This window comes from Cololabis saira, chromosome 3, assembly GCF_033807715.1.
Source record: "Cololabis saira isolate AMF1-May2022 chromosome 3, fColSai1.1, whole genome shotgun sequence".
NCBI lineage: Eukaryota > Metazoa > Chordata > Actinopteri > Beloniformes > Belonidae > Cololabis > Cololabis saira.
In genome coordinates this window covers 19866262-19888559 of record NC_084589.1, presented here as the reverse complement: position 1 = coordinate 19888559, position 22298 = coordinate 19866262, and the positions used below count along the sequence as shown (strand labels likewise).

At 39.5% G+C, this 22298-nt stretch overlaps 1 protein-coding gene across 1 annotated transcript in view; it reads left to right on the top strand.

Moving 5' to 3' along the window:
- cdkal1 (CDK5 regulatory subunit associated protein 1-like 1) overlaps positions 1-22298 on the top strand; it is a 245557-nt gene that overhangs the window by 173281 nt on the left and 49978 nt on the right. The window contains exons 11-12 of the mRNA XM_061718279.1: positions 1005-1185; positions 11901-11963. Coding sequence (XP_061574263.1) covers positions 1005-1185; positions 11901-11963 — 244 coding nt within the window. The remainder of the gene's footprint in view (positions 1-1004; positions 1186-11900; positions 11964-22298) is intronic.

The window sequence follows — 22298 nt, the reverse complement described above, 5'->3', positions numbered from 1 at the left end:
TTGTGTGCAGTATTTTTCCTATGTGGAAAAGGTGTTTAATGTGGATTGTTTGAAGGGGCTCTGAGTTCAAGAGTTTCATTACTGTTCATGATGTTTCATTGTCACCTCAATATGACAAACTCGTAACTTAAATGAAACAGCCTTCTCTTGTAAAACAAGTGTCGAGCTGATCGCCATTGTAGACCGGATTATCTCTTAATTTGGTTTTAGTGTTTCCTTAGATACATCTGTCAAAAAAAGTCTGGCTATGTTTAGCAAGCTATGCACTATAGCACTCTCTTCATAACATTGCCATTTCCTACCGAACTCTCATAATGCTAATTTAGCATTATATGTTAATTGACAATTACTTGAGCTGTCAGAGAAAATGATAAATGACTTTTGGATCAAGCTTAATCATTGAAACTTAATGGCAGCATGTTCAGAAAAAATGTTCATTCACTTGGAAGGTCAACTATGGCCTTCAGAGGTACATTTTCTGACAGATAGTGATGACATTGCTTGAAGGGTTTTTTTTTTTTTCCTCCACCCAACTGCTATCAATGCCAATAACGTAGGAGAAGAAATCAATGTGTTCCTTCCAATACCATCCCACTGGCCACGATGAATCGAATGAGCTAATGAGTCAATAACCTGTAACCAGTGATTTGCAGCAGAGGTTGCTAATCAGGTTTTGATTGGTTGAATGAGTCCATAGAGAAAGGCATTGGTAATGCTGAGGTACATGTAAATAGCTGAAAAATGTACATGTGTTGCAAACTTTAGAGTAATTTTGTTGTATTGCTTGTTATGCAATAATGCTATGAGCCTGTCGCCAGGTGTTTTATACATTATCTTCAAAGCTGCTCTATGCAATCCTATTGATATTTTCTAAATATCTGTTGTTTTTTAACAATAATAATGTAGTCTCGTATCACAAGAAAACTTGTTATAACTGAATTACATTTTTATTTTTGTGCAGTTCTGTAACCTGCAACCCCCCCCCTCTTTTTTTTCTTTTTCAGAGTACCTGGTGTAACAATTGCCACTGATATAATCTGTGGTTTTCCGGGTGAGACTGACCAGGACTTCCAAGAGACAGTGGAGTTAGTGAAATGCTATCAGTTCCCCAGTCTCTTCATCAACCAGTTCTACCCCAGGCCTGGTACACCTGCTGCTAAAATGGAGCAAGTGCCTGCACATGTGGTAAGTGAGGACATGGAAGTTTTCTGTTAGGAGAAGACTGTTGTTATGTGGTGACAATTCTGCACAGTATGTTTGTCTGCACACAACATATTCTTAGTTACCCAGGTGGCATAAAGCCCTAGATATTGACCCTTGTTGGTTAGTATTGCATTTGAACCTTTTTTTGCATGATGCGGGACTACAAACAACACTTACTAGAACAATCAGTTAGTACGCAGTACAGAAGCAGTGATTTCAGAGGTCCTCGGTTACAAGATTTATGCAATGTAAGAGAGAGCTTGAAAACAAGGTTAAGACTGCACAGAAATGGCACTTGACAGAACAGCTGAAAGTTGTGATGAAGAGACAACTGCCTAAGAAGTACCACAATCTCTCAGTACTTGAGACACTGAAATCTGCGAAAGACTCGCCGTTTGGCAACCCAACTCTGAAAGTATGTGACACAACCGGCAGCTAGCGGAAGAAGCAGGATGTTTTCAATTTGACCATCCAAAGTATACACTCAGTGGCAGGATAAGAATATGAGAAATTATCTATCCAAGGCTGAGATTGAACAGTATTGGAAAAATATATAAGAGAAAGAGGCAACACAACACCAGTGCCCCGTGGCTAGTGGATCTAAGAGCTGATCACAGGAGTCTCCCAGAACATGAACCAGTCACAATCACAATGGCAACACCCAACACAAACTCTCAACTATGAAGAGATGGACAGCCCCAGGCCTGGGCATGATACACACCTACTGGCTGAAGAAACTAACCACACTCCATGAGTGCCTCGCAACACAAATGACCTAGCTGCTAACAGATGGGACACACCCAGCATGGTTAATCCAAGCTGTCCACATCATGAAGGACCCCAGAGAGGGGCAATCCCATCCAAATACAAGCCAATAACCTGTTCTACACAACATGGAAGCTCCTGTCAGGGATCATGGCAGCCAAGATGAGTAAGCACATGACTCCACACATGAGAACAGCCCAGAAGGTAATTGGAAGTAACCCCAGAGGAAGCAAGCACCAAATACTGGTTGATTTATTGCAAAGAGTTGCTAGGGATACCAGTTCCAAAGTGAAACAATCATCAGCCGCCCCCTCTACAAGGAAGGTGGAACAGTAGAAAGGGTTGACTAAAGAAGGCAACGCTGATACCAGTGGTAAAATCAGCACTTGGAGTTGTGAGCTCCAAACTGGGTTGAGAGTGGCTCCAGCGGATTCCAAGAACAACATAAACAATCTCAGTCCAGAAGTTTATAGTTTTAGGAACATCAAAATAAGGCGTAGAAGCTTCTGGTGGAAGACCCAAGTTCGAAGAGGGCAACCACTCTCAGATGATGAGCGGGTTTAGAGTTTATGCACAACATATGTATGCATGTATGAGTATGTGTGCGTACATGTGTGCATGCTGTTTTATTTGGGGTTTTTTTTTGCACTTCCTTGATTAAATCCATGTTTCATCTTGTCCCTGTATGATCCAAGAATGGGGATTCTGGTCCCAAAGATGCTGCACGTTATTATTCAACCAACTGCAACAATTCTTGGATTAATAAAGCATTACCATAACACACACACTACTTATGTTTTACATATATTTGAAATGGTATACTTTGACCTTTTTCTGTCTAACCACTTACATATGCTGTACCCTGTGCTGTGTATTAAGTCTCTTCTTGCATCACGACTCTCACCCGTTACCATCAAAGTGTTGACACATCTCCTTTCAAGGAGAGCGTCTTCATAAGTCAATCCCTTTTTCTCCTCCTCCTGATCCTCTGAGGAGAAGTGGAGTATATCTTAGAGGGATCAGCCCCCACACGACCACATTGCCATGTTTATGATTCTCCTCTTTTCTCTATTTTTTCTTCCTTTTTTTCCATCTGTTCTCGTGTTTTTATTTGTGCAATTTGCATGTCAGCACAAATCTGTTCAAGGCTTCTTTCTGCTGGCAGCTGTTTCAGTATCAGACAGTGATGCGTTACTTGTTTTGCCAAAGTCTTACCAAATCAGCATTTTCTTAAACACATAAACCTGTATTGGCATCTAGTTTTATTAATTATTCATATTGATATTTGTGCCAGACTAAGAATTCAGAAATTTCAAATTATTTGAAGCACAAAGGCAACATTTTTCTGTGTATTTATCCTTGACAGGGAGTCAGAAGAAATATGTTATGCTTCCTGTAACCAGCACACCTGCTTCAGTGGCTAAAGTGCACACAGCATCACTTCATCAGACGGCATGCACCTGTTTTCACGCACATACATGGACACACACACGCTGTGAGTGGTGGCAGCAAGGCGACGTCTAACCCGTGTAGGGTCAGTCATTAATAAAGTGCACCAGATGGTTTGTCTGGAACACAACTGTGTTGAATAGCCACAGGAGGGATGGATGAACAACTAGATAGAATAGGGACAGAGGCCTGAGATAAAGAAAGTAAAACAGGAGGAAAGAAGGATAAGATGTATGGAGGAAAAGAAGAGACAGAAAGAAACAAATACCAGCACTTCATATAAGGTGGAGAATCTACCACGACCTATCTACCACTCCAGACAACTCAGTGTTATGAAGATGTCAGGTGTACAGATGTCAGGTGTACATTGACATTTTTTTTATATTTTTTCTACCATTAAAGTGAAAAAGGAAGTAGAGATACTCAGGTTCACTAAGAAGTTTCTAGTATGTTTACAGCACTTTCATATTTCTAATACACTCAAGAAACAATGCATTTTCATCCCAAGAAAGAAATTCTTATAGATTCTGTTAGACTTGTTATTCATCTTTTGTGGAACAGCATACCTACATAACAGGGGTTTACATGAAATGTATGCCATCATATTGCTTTTGAAGATTTTTTTTTCAACATGTTGCTGGTTGAAAACCGGAGTGGCTGCTTACAGAAAACACTGTCATATTACCAGTTTTATATGGTTGTGTATTGTGATGGATGATACTAATTGTTTCACCTTCAGAAATGTGATTTCCAGCCATGACACAACACACAGTAGATGAGAAAAACACAGGTATTTAGTAATGCGCATATGGTTTACTTAAAAAAAAAAAAAAAGCATCCACCGGCTATGAGGTCCAGGTCCATTGTGGTATTTGTGGGTCTAACCTAATACCTACTATAATAAATGATGTATAAGAAAATGGATGTATGGGAGAATAGACCCAGATGGACAGAATAAGGGACCACAGGGGTTGGAGGGAGAAAAGGGAGCATGTTGAGAATAAAAGGATGTGAGCGTTATTAGCTTGGATCTCCATAATCATCCCCAAGTGACTAGAACTTAGCCTTGATAAATGGACTCGCTGAATGGAGGCTGTGTGCATGTGTGTGTTTGGGTGTCTCTTGGTTAGGACACATTGAGAAGGAGCAGCTGCAGTAGGAAAAGAGAAAAAAGACAAAGTGATAGAGTAGGAGATTAGCTACTCTAGTGGGACAGTGTTTTTAATTTCCCCAGGTTGTAATTGGTTAAAAACTCTATTACCCATGTGGCACCAGTGCAGCAGCTGTCAAAGTTAAACAGCTTGCCAGCAACGCGTAGTTCTATTTTCTGGTTTCACTATCATTTATCTCGGAGAAAAGACACAAACACATGCATGGGCACACATCAGACGAGTGCATGCATGCATTTTCCACCCACCGTCTCCATTCAAGACTATCGTCTCAGACATATCAAGAGAGATAATAATATCACTTGGTTAAAGGCAGTCGAACAGGTATTAAAGTTGAGTGAATGGTTAAGTTGCTGTCTGAGACCTCTAAGGTCCTGTACTTGATTAATGAGCACCTAGTAATAATAATGGGAAATTTAACACTTTGCATTTTAATGATCACAAGTTCTGTTTGCCACATTGAGATTATGCTTTTTTCACCTCTTTATTATACCAGCATGGTGTTCATTAGCCAGAGGGACTGACAGTAACAGGATGTGAAAGGAAAAAGATCTCCATTACGTATTTAAGGCTCCCTGAGGGTGAATTTAATTGATGCTTAAGAGCAGGAACAGTAACGAACAAAGCTTACAGAAAAAATGTTAATAAAAAAAAAAGTATTTAACATACAAATATATGTCAATATTTAAACAGGCATTTAAATGTTAAATAGACATTTTTTTGTGTATGTATTTTTGTATTTTGTGTGTACACACACACTGAAAAAGAAGCCATGTGCTAAAATTTTTAATGTATTAGGACATTGTAAATATTCACTAAAGTGTCTTATAACCAGTTAAATACAACTTCAAGTGAAAAAATAACACAACATTACACCGTGCTGATGGTCTTATTCTACTTTTATCAGTTTTATTTCATGAAACCACTGTGTTATGTGATGTGTTTACCAAGAATATCAACCTTCCTTTGTGGTTCACCAAAAACAGTGGAAAATGTAAAATATAGTGCCAAAAAGTGTTATTACCTATTCACAGGAGATTGGACTCATTCAGCCTAACAGGACAGGTTTTTGTGAGCAAAGGCTTGGAATAAAATTTGATGTGAATGTATAACCAAGAGGATTTTTAAGCAGTTCTTTAAGGGTAACACACTTACTTGGGATGGACTATGTAGCAACCAATACATATCAGTATAAACATCATGCAAAATGTCCAACCAAAAACTTTAAAGGGGACCTATTATGGCATCTAATACCTATTTTAAACAGGCCTTGAATGTTTTAAAAACAAACTTTTGATTGTTTTTGCTAAATAAATTAGAAATTCTACCTCTGAGCCATGTCTTTATCATCCCAGTCTCCAACCTCATTCTCTATGAGGGATTCTGAGTGGGCGGGGCTTTGATAATGAGGCTCTGTGCTGATTGGCTGCTGAATGACGCAATACACTGCTACGAAAAAATGGCGGAAGCTCCGGCTGGCGGAGTTAGTTGTTGTTGTTCTGGCCAGAGTTAGTTGTGGGCGTGGTTTCACGCATCGGAGGCCAACCGATGTAAATCGCATTTTGGTTACGTAACGAAAGGGAGCAGAATCTGAACGGCTTGTAGATCCACATCACACTGGATGGCTCATCCGGGCGGCTGTACAGACACTGCAGAATTTGGTTGCTTTTCTCCTTCTCTGAGTTGGCAGGCTGAGGGGAGACCACTTTATATATGTTAAAGCAAGAAAAAACGTGTTTTTCATAATAGGTCCCCTTTAAGGAAACTGGAATAATTTTGTAACATGTAACTGTTTTATCAAAATCAGAATCAGAAAGAAGTTTATTGCCAAGTAGTTTAACACACACAAAACATTTGTTGTGGTGATTGGTGCAATAAAAAAGAACAAATAATATTAAAAGAAAAAGTGCAGCACATTTGTCTCTGGTTCCGTCAACACTTCTCGCGTATTGGAATCTGTAGGTGAATGGAAGTGTCTGGAGGTAATGTCAGTTCCCGTTAGATGCAGCACCTGTCTCTGGCGACAACAACAGATGGACTTCATAATAACAAACCCTTGTTCATCATCACCACAGTCACAAATCCACAGGCATGTAGACACAGTAGCTTTCTTCTTCCCAAGCCTACTGCAATCACACACGTGTAAAAAGACAAACACAAGCATATACAGTTGAGGACGATTTTATTAGCCCCCTTACAAAATAGTGCTTGTTTTCTAAGTGTTTTCCAAGTGATATTAACCAGAGCAAAATAAACTGAACATAGCTTTTTGTAGACTTTGTAGTTTTATTTTGGATGCTTACACTATTTTATATTCCACTCAGAAATGAAGATATTGTACAAAACACAAAAACTACCAGGGTCAAAATTATTAGCCCCCCACACCCTAATAGTCAATTGTGTATCCTTTTTGCTGTATTACTGCCTGCAGACGTTTGTTGTAGTTTACAACAAGTCTCTCACACTTCATTGAGGAATCCTGGCCCATTCTTCTTTGGCAAATCTCTCCAGTTCCTCTAGATTTGATGGGTGCCTGGCATGGACAAGTTTCTTTAGGTCACCCCACAGATTTTCTATTGGATTTAAGTCAGGGCTTTGTGCAGGCCATTCAATGACATTCACTTTGGTCGTCTGGAGATAGTTCTTCACCAAGAGGGAGGTGTGTTTAGGATCCTTGTCATGTTGGAAGATGAAGTGACGTCTCAGACCCAGTTTCACAGCTGACTGCCTAAGCTTCTCTTTCAAAATAGCCAAATATTTTTCTTTATTCATGATTCCATCCACCTTGACAAGATTTCCTGTTCCAGATGCACTGAAGCATCCCCACAGCATAATACTCCCACCACCATAGCCGCTTTTGCACTAGGACTTACTTGGCCCGACTCGGCTCGGCTTTACACGGCTCCACACGTGTGTTTTCGCACTGCCAGGGGAGAAGCGGGCAGGTTGTGGTGAAGCTGCTGTGACGTACTCGATTGCGCAACCGCTTTGTTCATGTCGGCGCAGATGAGAAATCAGCTGGAGCCGGGAGCGGCTGAGAGTAAAACAGCCCGTCTACATCGCTTTTTTATTTTTTTCTCGACAGCCACCAGGTTTATGAACATCTGCACCTCAGAGTTAGATCACCAAACAGACGTTTTGCGCTTCATAATAAAATCGCTGCGAGCCGCGGGTCGCTCTCGCGCTGACTCCCGCTTCCTGATTCAAACGTCTGACGGCCCCGCACCCCGACCAATCAGAGGCGCGGAGGGTGGTGACGTCCCCGCCCCCCGACCAATCACTGGCGCGGAGGGTGGTGACGTCAGAAATAGTCCCTGCTCAGCCCGCAAAGAACCTGGCTGAAATGGTTACAGAAAAAAGTACCGACTTGGAGCGGCTCTACACGTCTCAGCCCTAGTGCGAAAGCGCAAAACGGTAGAACCGAGCTGAGGTGGTACCAGTGCAAAAGCGGCACATGCTTCACTGTGGGGATGGTGTTCTTTGGGTTGAATGCCTGTCCTTTTTTTCTCCAAACGTAAGCAGTGTCCCTGTGGCCAAAGAGCTCTAGTTTGGTCTCGTCAGACCATAAGACACGCTTCCAGTATGAATAATCTTTCTCCAGGTTGTCTCGAGCATACTGAAGTCTGGCTTGAAGGTGCATCTTCCTCAAAAGTGGGGTTTTTCTTGGTCTGCACCCTCGTAGGTCATTCCTGTGCAGAGCTCTAGTTATGGTCTTCTTCGAGACAATGATTCCTGATGTGGCCAAGTCATTTGCCAGCGCCTTGGAAGTTAATCTGGGGTCTCTAGACACGTCTCTCACTAGTTTCCTCTCCAGTCTCTCTGAAATCTTTCTCTTTCTACCTCTGCCAGGCTTGTTCTGCACTGTGTTGCTGTCTTTGGAGCGTTGAATGATGCCTCTCACTCCAGTCCTTGACACCTGGAAATGGTTGGATATCTTCGTATATCCCTCCCCTGCTTTGTGGGCATCTATAATTCTTATTCTGAGGTCCACACTGGTCTCCTTTGTTTTTGGCATGTTGCTTCCTCAACTGCCAGCTCCATAATGAGGCTTTTATACCATGTTTTGGCTTGAGTTAATTAACTTAACTGAATTGAGTGCAATCACCTGTTTGACCTGATTACCTTTTATGCACATCACCTGTGAAGGATAAGCACATCACTGCATAAAAGCATGACTTAATGTGTGATGAGTTAATAAATGGTAATTTCTTAAAGGGGGCTAATAATAATGTCCCTAGTCATTTTAGCTTTTTCTTACATTATAATGTTTTGGTGCACAAATATAAATGTTTTGGCCCATATAATGACAAATTGTATGTTCAGGAATGCTCTGTTAGAACCGCCTTGCTCTGCTAAAAAGGATCTTGCCAGAAACTTGAAAAAACTTAAAATTCCATAGGGGGGCTAATAATATCGTCCTCAACTGTACATGCTACACATCGTATTTTCATGAAGTAAAATAGCTTTTTGTATGGAACTCATTTCTGAAAAAAATTGTCTGTTGACAATGTTTCTATTTTTTTAAGTTTAGCAAAACAAATGATTTTTTTGCACATAACCAGATAGAATATAAATATTAAAAACTAACATGTTTGTCCATTTGGAGTGTCGTGTTCAAATCACAAAACTCCAAATTTTCAAAATCAGTACCTGTAGTAGCATCTGTCTCACAGATTTACAGGCGAGTATCTCAGAATAGAGACTGATAATGTAATTGATGGAGTGGCAAAAGGGGCGAGAATAGTGTTGAAAAAAGAAATGCAGTAAATGTGGCTCTCATCCAAGGTGCTCCAGGCAGAATAAGAAAAAGAGAGAATTGTGGAGGGGCAAACTTGTAACGGGGAGGATGGTAGTGGAGATTGAATGTTCAATGAGTATTCTCCCATTGTAGAAAACAAAAGGAGCAAAATACAGAGAACTGAGGGCCACGTGGAAAGTCAAAGAAAATAAAATAAAAAATGATTTGAAGGTTCTGTGTAGCCCTCTGGCAGAAGAAGAGGAAGGGAATCACATAAAAACAAGAACAAAAGGATGGTAGAAGGACAAGGCTGATGATTACAGGATTGTGTGGATCAGAAGAGCCTTGTGTGAGCAGAGTGAGAGATGTGTAGATACGTCCCACGGAGACTCTAAAGAAGTGGAGAGATACGCAGATGAGACAAACAGATTAAAGCAATATACTATGGGAAGCAAAGGATGTGCCTTAATAGAGAGGAGAGGAATGACAGTACATGTCAAAAGTGAGGAGGATGGAAATCATATTAAAGCACTTCTATCCTAACAGCGTAACCCATCTAGACCTAAGATCTTGTACACGCTGGAGTCCTGTCATCTGCAGAAATACTCAGTGGAGGTGGCGGAGAAGTGGAAATACCTCAGTGTTCACCTAGACAACAGACTGGACTGGAAATACAACACTGATACTGTTTTTAAGAAAGGCAGCAGACTGTACTTCTTAGTAAAGGTCTTTCAGCATTTGCAGCAAGACGTTGTATGTCTATAAGTCTGTCGTGGAGAGTCCATTCACATTGGCAATTATTTGTTGGAGGACCAGCATCAGAGCCAGTGACGTAAATACACTAAACAAACCGATGAAGAAGGCTCGCTCTGTTCTGGGGACTGTTTTGGACCCTCTGGAGCTGAATGTGCTACGGAGTGAACTTCATAAAACGCTGAACATCCTCTTCACATCACAGTGATTCAGCAGCGGAGTGTCTTCACGCAGAGGCTGCAACAGATCTGCTGCAACATAAACTCTACATTTCAAAACCAATGATATTAGTAAAGAGACTACGTTTAGACATTTAAAAAATAAACAGTGAAAGCTAGTAACAATTGAAGAGCTGCTGCAGCAAACTGTCTTCACTCAGAGGCTCCCTGAGATCCGCTGCAGAACAGACACAGCAATAAACCGCAACAATGACTTTGAAGAGATTTAAATTATAACTACTGCACACGTTAATTTCCCTTCAGGGACTAGTCGAGAATTTGTATTTGTATTAATATCTTGTCCTTTTACTTGCCACAACCTGTCTTTACGTCGCTCCATTTTTCCATTTGTTCTTTTGGAGCTCTTTTCCTTCAAATCTAAGATCATCATTGCAGCCTTATGCATCACAATAGCTTCTCAATCCATCTTTTCATTCATGCATTTTCTATACATGCTTCAGCCTGTTCTGGATCACAGGGGGCAAGCGACTGTCCCAGTTGTCTCATGGCGTGAGGCAGGGAACACCAGACAGATCATCAGCGTGTCACGGGAGCACAACCATTCATGCTCACACTCATACAAAAAATTAAGATACACCAGTCAATGTAGCATGTACATTTTTGACTCACACTGGACAAATTGATGATTTTAAAAAAAAAATGTATTATGCATTCAGATGAAGCTGTCTTCACTTACTGTATACTGAGGCTGCAGATGTTTGGCAAACAAAAATGCTGTAAATGTGTGCGTGCGTGCGTGCGTGCGTGCGTGCGTGCGTGCGTGCGTGCGTGCGTGCGTGCGTGTGTGTGTGTGAAGGCAGATAGTTGTCTCATTGATATTTACAGATGTGGCCTAACCAGACTGTATCCAGCTCTGTACTTTCAAACTCTGAAAAAGACAGGAAAAGAGGAGGAAGGAGAAATGCTATGAATGTATAGTCCATTCAGCTACAGTAACATATTTATAGTATACATCTTTCCCCTTTAGCCAAACATGATCTAATCAACAAGCTCATTAGCGCTCGCTGTAACTGAATCATCCTCGTGTAACTGATTGCATTAACAACTGTAACAAATCAAACACTCATGTCTCACACTTTGTCCTTGCATTACTTTTATTTTTCTGCCACTGCTAGGGTACAAATAGAAGGTATTCCCACTGTCAAAACACTAGATTTAATGAACACTGTTGGTGCAGCTATTAGTTGTGTTTAAGTCTCTTTATCAACTAATGAATGAAGCTGTACTGTATGTCCATATGAACGCCATATGTTTTTTTTTTTTTTCTTTTTGCTTCATAAGGCAAGTACAGAAGCCTGGGAAAATGCCAAGAAGCCACATATTAGATCATAAGTAAAAATAAAAGGATGTCCATCTAAGAACGAATAAATGAGGCAAAGTGAATCCATCAAATGTTTTCTCAATCTGTTGCAATCAGGATGTTATTGTAAAGAAAAGGGCTGAGTAGTACTGACACCGAGGGTATCTTTCATATGTACAGTATTTTATGGATACTGTATATGCATTCAGGCTTCAACTTCTATAGCTTAATGTTCATCATATGAGTAGTTTATACAAACATTTCATGTCTTTTTTTTTCTGTAGAAGAAGCAGAGGACTAAAGAGCTGTCACAGCTCTTCCACTCCTACAACCCTTACGACCACGAGGTAAGATCTTCCCCAGCTTTCTTTCTCCTTTTTTTTTTTTTTACAGTATATACATCTCAGTTTGCCCAAATATGTGCTGTTCTCATTTATTTAGTCTGTATTGCTTCCTGAATGATCAGAGCCCCGGGTATCTGGCATCAATCAGCCATAGACCAGAGCTCTTTATTTCATATCAGATGTAGTTCTTTTACTTCCCTGTCTTCATATTATATTGATGGCTTTGGTTCATTGTCGCCCCGAGATGGACACCTCTTCTCAACAGTCCCGGGGATGAGGACAGGAAAAGTGTTTGTTCCTGATTACATTGTAGAGATTTCTGAAGTGAGAGATGGATCTAATCAGCTGTGTGTCTCTGCTTGTATACTCGTGTGTGTGTGTGTGTGTGTGTGTGTGTGTGTGTGTGTGTGTGTGTGTGTGTGTGTGTGTGTGTGTGTGTGTGTGTGTGTGTGTGTGTGTGTGTGTGTGTGTGTGTGTGTGTGTGTGTGTGTGTGTGTGTGTGTGTGTGATAGAGAGAGAGAGAATGGTTATCAGGTTGATATGTGACAGCAGACCACTTTTCAGGCGTGTTTATGTTAATAGGAGCCTTGTGGCTGCAGTTTTTATGGAAGACCATTTGTTAACTACATTCTCAAAAAGCTTTTGAAAGTGACAACTTCATGAAAAAAACCCATCACTGTATTATTCATGAAGAAAGAGGAAAACATCCTTTACTTTGCCCTTGTAATGTTGATGTCAAGGATGGGTTAGACACTTCCACCCAGTGTCTGACTCGTAGTGCGAACACTACTTCATGAGCTTATCATAAAAATCAAGAACAAGTAAGACGTCATGTTGGAGTGTGTCTGACCTGTAACTGCAGAGTAAGTGTCTTAAACATGTTAGTGATTTAAACCATCTTTGCAGGTGTGACATTGTTCTTTAACAAAGCTTTTGTTCAGCCGGGATTCTTTTTGTCAGGGTCTAGAGCCTATGGTGCATTTTACATTATGGACTAATTAAAGTAATTTTAGAGAGATCACGTCTCCACGACGGAAGACATACATCTTTGCCTCCCACACAAAGAAACACACTTCTGTCTGCAGTAATGCAGCAAATAAATCAACACATCAGGTGTCTGTCATATATTTAGTGTTTGTGAGCATACCCCTTCCTCAGACATATTGGAAAAACCAGTTGTGCCCTGTTGTATTTGCTGTTCAAAGCTGCTCCATCATGCATCACTTGTTTGTGGAGAACATGTAAGATTTCATTCACTGGAGGAGGGAATATTGGAAACGTAAGTCTGTCTTGGCAAGGCAAGTTTATTTCTATCAATTCAAAAACAAGGTGATTCAAAGCGCTTTACAAAGACATTAAAACATAAATAAAAAGCATGATTTAAAACTTCAACAAAAAAGAACTAAAAGACCAGCATCAGAACTTTAAACACTTTACACTGGCTGCCTCTGCCAGACAGCCAGCCAGACCTCAAAGCTGGACTGATGTAGTCCACTTTTTTGGCATTAAAGGTAAAGATGAAACGTGACTGCATGTGGAATTTTACTGGTGATTAATAGGATTTCAGACACCAGTAAAGGTCTTAGTCTCTGTCGCCCATATCCTATAGTGACATTTCTTGTAAATCCTCACTGATGCTGAACGTCTAGATACATTGTTTGTTTTTCCTATTCTTTTCCGATAGATTGCATAAATGTTCAAATAAACCAAAACAGATGTGAGATAAGATTTAATAATGAGAATATCAGATGTCAAGCATAATTTTTCCAGATAAACCACAATAATGTTTATATAAAAATTTAAGTTAATCCGCTTGTATTAAGACCATATATCCCTTATATAGAATTCAAATCAGAATGTCTCTCATTTCACATTTAATTCCCCTGGGTGTTTGACTTTGCTTATGGTTTATATAAGGACATAATGCGATTATGAACACAGCTTTCTGTATGTGTGTGTGTGTGTGTGTGTGTGTGTGTGTGTGTGTGTGTGTGTGTGTGTGTTAGAGAGAGAGAGAGATAGAGAGATGGATAAGAGACTGAGTGTGTATAGAGAGATAGGAGAGAGAGAGGGTTTTGTCTCTTACACTTCTTGTTAATAAGCTTCCCCTGATAACTATGAAAAGATCATTAATGAAGAGTGAGTTGGGGGAGACCGTGGTCGTATAGGGAAGTGAATTTGTGCAGCTTTAGGCAACCGACCAAATTAATCAGTGTTTTTAAAGGAATTAATTGTTTTAGTCTTTAGCTTGTTCCTTAATCTCCCATGAATAACTCTGAATTACAAATAAGAGATATGGCAGGGCAAAATACAAATATTTTAGAAAGTGGCATTAAAAGTACTACATTTCATCCTTGCATGTGTTCTGTTGTATTTTTTTCTTTTTTTTTTTTCCCTGTTCCTTCACTTTGCTTCTGCTCTCAGCTGTAGACTGATGTGTGTGTTAAATGTTCTCTTCAGTCCAAATATGAATTACAGATGTGTTCATCTATAGTGTGTATGTTAAAGAAACAGAAGTGTGTGTCTGTGTGTGTGTGTGTGTGTCTGTGTGTTTGTGATGATTAATGTGAGGTATCCTTTGGCCAGATGGCGCTGAAAAAGGCCCATCCATCAGCATTGAAAAGACCAGTGGGCATAAAGTTGGCAGAGCACTTTATCTAGGGCCAGGGCCCCCATCGGACACAATCACACAGACACACATGCAGACGCACTACACACACGTACTCTCAGGGATTGACTGTGTAACCCACTGAGCCGTGTTGGAACCAGGTGTTTTGTTTTTGAAAACAAGTTCTTGCTTGTTTTGTTGTTGCCCCTGTCCTACATGAGGTGTGTTGTGGTGCTCTTGTAAAGTACAGTATTAATAGTACCACACTACCAATACACAACAAAAATAGAAAAACAAAGTCATGGATATTTGATTGACCATTATTTTGGGTTGTACTTGTAAATTGTTACACCTAATTGCAATTTTTTGAGGATCTTGACTGAAAAAATTTGGGTAAACCTGATTTAGAATTAAAAAATAATAACTGTATCAAGACCTTGACAAGCTGCTGCACATTTCTGATTGACGTGACACCTGACGCCCAACAAGAGAACTGTCAGATGAAATAATAGAGCTGATTATAAAACTCTTTCAAGAAGGTAATTCAAAACGACATGTGGTAAATACTGTTGGCTCTTCCCAGTCAGAGAAACTATAACAATATGCCTGGAAATGCACAATTAAAGACATGAAAAACCAATGGGCAGAAACAGGAGTCCATGTTCATGACTGAAGTATATGATATTGTCAGCAGGTAATGAGATGTAAATGCAGAATGGCCACATGTAAATGGCCGTGAACGCCTCGGAAGAACCAAACCAAGTTGCGGAGGGCTAATGACAAGCAGTAATGCACTCTAGATGGTGGCATTGATATTCAGACAGGAATTCTGCACTGTGCATGTATGGAGATTTTTGATTAGTGCAAGACAAATTAAACACATAAAGAAGACTGTCTGAATAAAATCAGGAAATATATTGTTTCATGGATTAAATATAGCCGAGTAACAGATAAAGTACTTGAGAGTAATTAATAACAGTAAACGCACCAACATTTTGGACAACTTTCTGGTTGATATCTGAATAATTGAGATGTAGACTAGCTCATTGGCTGGCTGGTAAATCAGGTAGTAAATTTAGGCTTGTGGTAACGTTTAATGATCAAGCACACAATGCCACGAATATATTAAAGGATATTTCTTCTACCAATCCAAGTAGGACTGTAATAAATCACATACTACAGAGTTCATATTGTACTGCAATTTCTGATCCACAAATTGGATTGTTTAATTTATTTTAGTGCTGTAAAGCAATTAAAGAAATTGAGCGATTAATTAATTAAGGTCTTTAATTAATTAATCTAATTAATCGCTTTTTTTAATCTCACCTAAACATTGCTGAGAAAAGCCTTCAACTTGAGGTGTTTTCCCTTAAATTCATTAGATTATGGTGGCAGATCAAAAGACTGATATATATATATATATATATATATATATATATATATATATATATATATATATATATATATATATATATATATATATATATATATATATATATAAAAACAACAAAAAAGTTGCTTTATAATGTATAAAGTAACAGATGCAGTCCTAGCCATTTACATCCACTTGGCAAGAACTTTTGCCAGCCTCTCTGTCGCAGAGGTGCGCATTCACTGGGTGCTCTCCTCCAATTTAATTAGTAGATGAGCGTTGCTGTGGTAAAATCTGCTAACGTTAGCTGTGGCTGCGCTCGCGACCAGGGGCTTTGAGTTTATGTGGCTAAACTTGAGCTGTTTCGGTGATGAGCAAAGTCCTTTACACAAAGAACACATATCTCTCTACCTTTATCAATGGTGCCGTCTGGGCGTTTTAGAAATGTAAATTCCCCATTCACTGGACCGACAACTTTCACATGTTCCTCCATTTTCACCTCTCTCCGCTACTCTCCGCCCCCCCCCCATTCCTGTCCAGCTACACTGGGAGTCTACTGTACTAGCGTACGTTTAACACGGCCAAACACAGGGCAGCCAATTAATGTCTACTTCAAGGTGTGACTGATCGTTGTTTTCTGCCCCTAACAACTCAAAAAAATAGATTAAGCGATTAAAAAAACATAACGCGCTAACTATGCAGGTAATTAATTAATTCCAATTAACACGTTCATTTGACACCCCTAATTTATTTATTTGTTTATTTAAAGGAAAACACTTAAATCCAGAAACAACATTCAACAGGTAAATTTTTTTAAATCATTACAAAACAATGGCATTTAAAAAGTATAAAAGAAATCTACATTAATTAGATACTTTTGCAACAGAGAACGTGTCTTCACTTAAATTATAACATAAAAAAAATTAAATGAAAACGTCAATAGGCTACTAAAAAAATAAAATAAATCAAGTCCTATAAAGAGGCTGAATACTCACACTGTTCACCATTAGACTTAATTAATGAAAGTCAAGGCTTCTCTTAAATTTAATCAGAAACCTACTTTAAAAAATGCTATTTAATATGCCGTGCTCAGTGTATTGCCATGTTCATATGGCTTCCTTGTGTGGCGATCCTCCTCACCCATAACCGTTTACTCCCTTCATCTTCAAATAAATCATAAATCACATATAAGGTGATTTATGCTCACGTTTAAAGATATTTATGCTTTATCACCTGTAATATAATTTATGCTTCCACATTGAACCAGCTGTGTATGTCTGCTGCAGCTGGAGACTCTGCACTCTCTGCACACAGGAGCGCTGCAGCCAGACGTGCACCACCACAAAAATGTAACAATGTGCTGATTCAGTGCAGGCCATCTCCATATCAAATGTGGTCTCATACCTGCACCTTAAAAGGTGGAGAAGGCATTTTTAATTAACCCTTTGTCAAGCCCTGCACCCATTGCTACAGTTCGGAACATTCCTGTTCCGAATGTTCGACACTACTACGCGCAATCCACACCGTCGCACCAAACTTTTTTTTCTTCTTTAATCAGAAAAATGAATCGGATCTGGAAGTGGCCCGTGCAGACCTTGCATCATCCATGAACTGTAACAGCTCTAAATTCAAGCATCAATTTTGTTGTCATACACATGTTTCAGAATCAAAACACATTTTTCATCAAAGACAAAAAACACTGACTATGTTTACATGCAGTCAAAATTCGGGTTATTGCTAATATTCCGGTTACTGAAACATTCAGAATATTCCGTTTACATGCGTGAGCAAACAGGACTATCCCTGTATACATGGTAATTAATCATTTGGGATATCTGGATCAAACCAGCGACGCGCGGAGAACATCATGACGCAATTAGCTTAATTTCCGCTTCTTTTTCCTGTATCCAAATTCAAAACAAATGCTGCTTCGCGCAACTTTTCGCTCACCTTCTTGTAAATCTCGCTATTCCCGTACTTTCTACCGTCTACAAATGCCAAAATGTTCATATCCTTCATTACATTTATAAAGTGATTAGTCTCCTCCTCACTCCAAAAGTGTGGCGTGGTCTTGCGTTTTGCCGTGTTTATAAGAACTTCCTGGACTTAAAAGAACAGGATTCCTTGTGAACAGAGAATGCGCAGAAAACAAATTCATGTTCCGTTTGATCGGGATATTCCGTTTACATGACCGAATATTCAGGTTTTAAAAGGAGTAACCCCGGGGTCATATTCGGGTTTTTAAAAACCGGAATATGAGCAAATTTGGGTTATTCAAAGGAGTTATTGGTGTTTACATGGCCGTGCAAATTCGGGTTATTGCCAATATTCAGGTTTTAAAAGGGTTATTGAGTGCATGTAAACGCAGTCACTGTTTCAAGAGTGTTTTTTGTTTCAGTTATCCTTCCTTATGCTCAGACGCATTTAATAATGGACTCATGGAGCACATCCAGTGTTTCACCCTTTGATTGCAGCGAAGTTTGAAGGGATCCCTGTCTGATGGGAAGATTTTCACTTGTCAGCTTCACAAGCTTGTTACGTGCCATTGCTTCTCCTGTTCTTAGTTTAATTGTGTCCACTGATACGCAGTTTTATCTGAATGTTTTTCTTATTTATCGTTTTCCTCAACTGCCAAAACTCTATTTAAGTGTACCGGTATGTATGTGTGTCATTAGAAAAAGTACACAAACAGACTCCAAACCGAGACCTTTGCCCCTTTGCTGCATCACTGTGTCATCTGTTGTAAAGTTTTGCTCCCTGAAGGGTCTGCCCTTCCAGGTTGAAGTTGTGAAGCCATTGTCAGCCGTGTGTGTGAGTGTGCTTACTTTCAGCCGTTTCTGGCAGAGTTAACAGGACACCTCTTGCCTCTCACCACACAAGTCTCCAGAGAGCGCACACAGACAGTCTCCACTCTGTGTTCATAGGCCTGAATGACAGGGGTGACAGTTTTCCCTGCGGCAAGAGAGGAGGGACAAGCTGTCAACATGGGCTGTTGCACCTGCCCAACCGCTCGCGACACATACGCACACGGAGAGCACAACAGCAAATACAGAGGGAGAGAAGCAGAGGTGGCTAAATGGAGTTATGATTTTGAGAGACTAACAAGGGAATGAAGGCATTTATAGAAAAAAACATTTAATTACATGCTGTAAACACCCCCTTTCAGTTAGTCTGAACTCCTGTTCTGCCTCGTAGTTTTTGACATAATTATCATTTGAAAGGAAAAAAAGTGAATTAGTCTAGCAATTCTTTCACCACACAACAGATCTTTATTTTTTTACTCATATTTTCTGGCTGGGTCCTACTCAACAGAACAATAAATATCCTTCCTTTTTATTCCATTTCGCAGTATTGATTACTTTAATCTTTTGCAATGGGTCTTTCAGCTGCTGTTACTTATTGTTTAAAGGAGCTAGCTTCCACTTTTGTCTCACTTGACATTTGTCACCAACATTTTCCTTTCCAGTTAAGTAACTGACTGTTCAGAGCAGAAAAGGAGAAAGTGGAGAATGTACACAAAACATAAAAAATGGTGATAGTGTTTTATTTCTTCCTCAGGCTTTGCTGTTTGTTGGTATGTGTTTGTTGTATCTGTTGGTATGTGTGCTCTCTGTTTTGTTGTAGACTCAGTCTTGCAGATCTGTCTGGAAATGCCCAATTATTTCCCTTAAATACTGAACCTAAATTATCCCACTGTTTGCTGGGTTATTTTGTTCTTGCCTACAAATACTATTGATATCATTTTTGATTTTTATGTTGATATTCTGTTTGCACCATATTTGAAATATGAATATTTCTGAAATGAATATTCAATCAGTATAAAGTATATTTGTATAAAATGTTTTAATTTTTTTTACTCATGTTTTAAGTGTGGCCACTTGTTTTGCCCTAAACAACAGACCTGGAGTGATGTTATACAGTGTTTATTAAATATTAGGTTGTGTTTTCTTTTCTTCTAATTTACAGCAGCTGCACTGCCTGAAGATAATTTGATTAACTTCAAGACCTCTGCGAGCAAACAGTTGAATAACTTATTCCTTTGTGACTTAATGAGGGCTGAGTAATAGATTACTTTACAGGATGATATTACAGCTTCTGTTAAAGAAAATACCTATTTGAAGCTTTTTCTCTCTCTCTATTGGCACTTTTCCACTAGTACCTACTCAGCCCGGCTCGGCTCGCCTCCACTCAGTTTGCCGCTTTCCCACTAGGGGTCTAGTCGTGCCGAGTAGATACTTTTTTCTGTAACTACTCTGCCGAGGTTCTAGTCGGGCTGCATCTGACATCATCACACTACATGCCACCGATGGGTCAGGGGGTTGGGAGTCAGATGTCTGATTCAGGATGTGGACATCAGCGAAAGAGTGACTCTGATGGCGGCTTCTTGTTCATTTTATTCGACAGCAATGGCAGCGCAAAAGTCTCATTAAAAAAAAGTTTCATAATCCAACTCTGAGGTGCAGATGTTCCTAAACCTGGTGGCTGAGGAGAGAATTAAAAAGGGATCTGGACGGGCGATAAGGAACAACAAGATCTTCCAGGAGCTCTGTCACTTCTCAGCTGCTCGCGGCTACCAACGGACTTTTCATCAGCGCCGAGACAAACAAAAAAAATTAAAAAGCCTTGCCGCTCAAAGCTTCTCTCACTCTCATTTTTTAACTTGATATTGAACACAAGCCACAGACCCAGCAGCACATATATATCATCTCCTCCAGGTTCTACATCTTTAGTGTTGTTGTTTTCTCCGTTTAGATAACACAATCAAATACGTCACAGCAGCGTCTGCTCCAGGTGCTGAATTGTTATGGGAAAGAAACTAGGCCAAGTTAAGTCAAGCTGAGATGAGTAGAGCCGAGTAGGTACTAGTGGAAAAGGTGTGTGTGTGTGTGTGTGTGTGTGTGTGTGTGTGTGTGTGTGTGTGTGTGTGTGTGTGTGTGTGTGTGTGTGTGTGTGTGTGTGTGTGTGTGTGTGTGTGTGTGTGTGTGTGTGTGTGTGTGTGTGTGTGTGTGTGTGTGTGTGTGTGTGTGTGCACACTATGTATCCAAGGTTACAGTACAAAAAGTATAAAATGGTATAAAATGTATGTTGATAGTTTCATACCCTGGAAGGTTTAAGCCACACGTTAAGCCACACGTCTGACTTTCAAATATTTACACAGTTTCTTAAATGTTTTAATTAATGCATCATCACATAACGATTTTATATTTTTAGTTGTCACACAGAATTTTTTACATAAATGCAACTCAGATGATAAATTTACTGGGATATTTATTTGATATTTCTTGGTCTTGTCTATCCAATTATATAGGAGTTGTACTTCCAAGTAAAAAAAAAAAAACTAAGTTATGTTTACTCATCACTAACCTCAGCTCAGGTATATGAGCATGTACAAAAAAAAAGAAAAACATATGAACACGTTAACAATCAACAGAGGGGTCTTAACCTTCCTCTTGTGTTAGCTTTCTGTTACCATCCCCGGTGTGTCTTAAATTAGCATTAAAATACCCTAAAAACAATTACCTATCTTTCAATATTTTTTTTCATCTCTTGGCTACCTTGTAAGACTTCCTTTACTATGATAAAGTTGCGTTTAATATTTTGGTGTGGGTTTCTGGGCCTTTTTTTCAGTATAGCTATTATAAAAAAAAAAAAAAATGACCTCAAGAGAATTATATAAATAAATAAAAGGTTGTTGTGTTACCTTGATATTACTGAGGGGTATAGAACATACTGTATCTCTGAAATTAATTTGCTTGATTTATTTTTTTCATTTTAAGATTGATGGGGAGTGGTAGCCTAGTGGTTACTGAGGGGGGACCCAGGTTCAAGCCCCTGGATTGCAACCAAGGTCAACCACTTTGGGCCACTGAGAAAGGCTCTTAAACCTTACTGCTCCCTGGGTGCTGTGCAAATGGCAGCCCACTGCTCCTATTTGACTAGAGATGGGTTAAATGCATGTTAAATACATTTCTCCATTGTGGGATTACTAAGGGAACATTTATTTATTTAATAACATCTATGATGTTACGGGTCAGTTTCCACCCATATATATTGTCTTCAAGATGTAAAGGAATATATTTTTGATAGCAATAGAACTTTAATATAAACACATCAAACACACAAGAGCTCTGAACACAAAACTAGGGGTGTCAAATTAGCGCGTTAATTGCGATTAATTAATTACAAGCGTATTTAGTGCATAATGTTTTTTAATTGCTTAATCTATTTTTTTAATTTCTGAGTTGCCTTTATTTTGAAATCTGTGTTTGTTCGGTGGGCTTCTTTTGCTTGAGTTGTGGGTGGACACCAGCCCCCGGGTCTGGCGCTCAGAAGGCACGCCGATTTTTCCCAGTGGCCA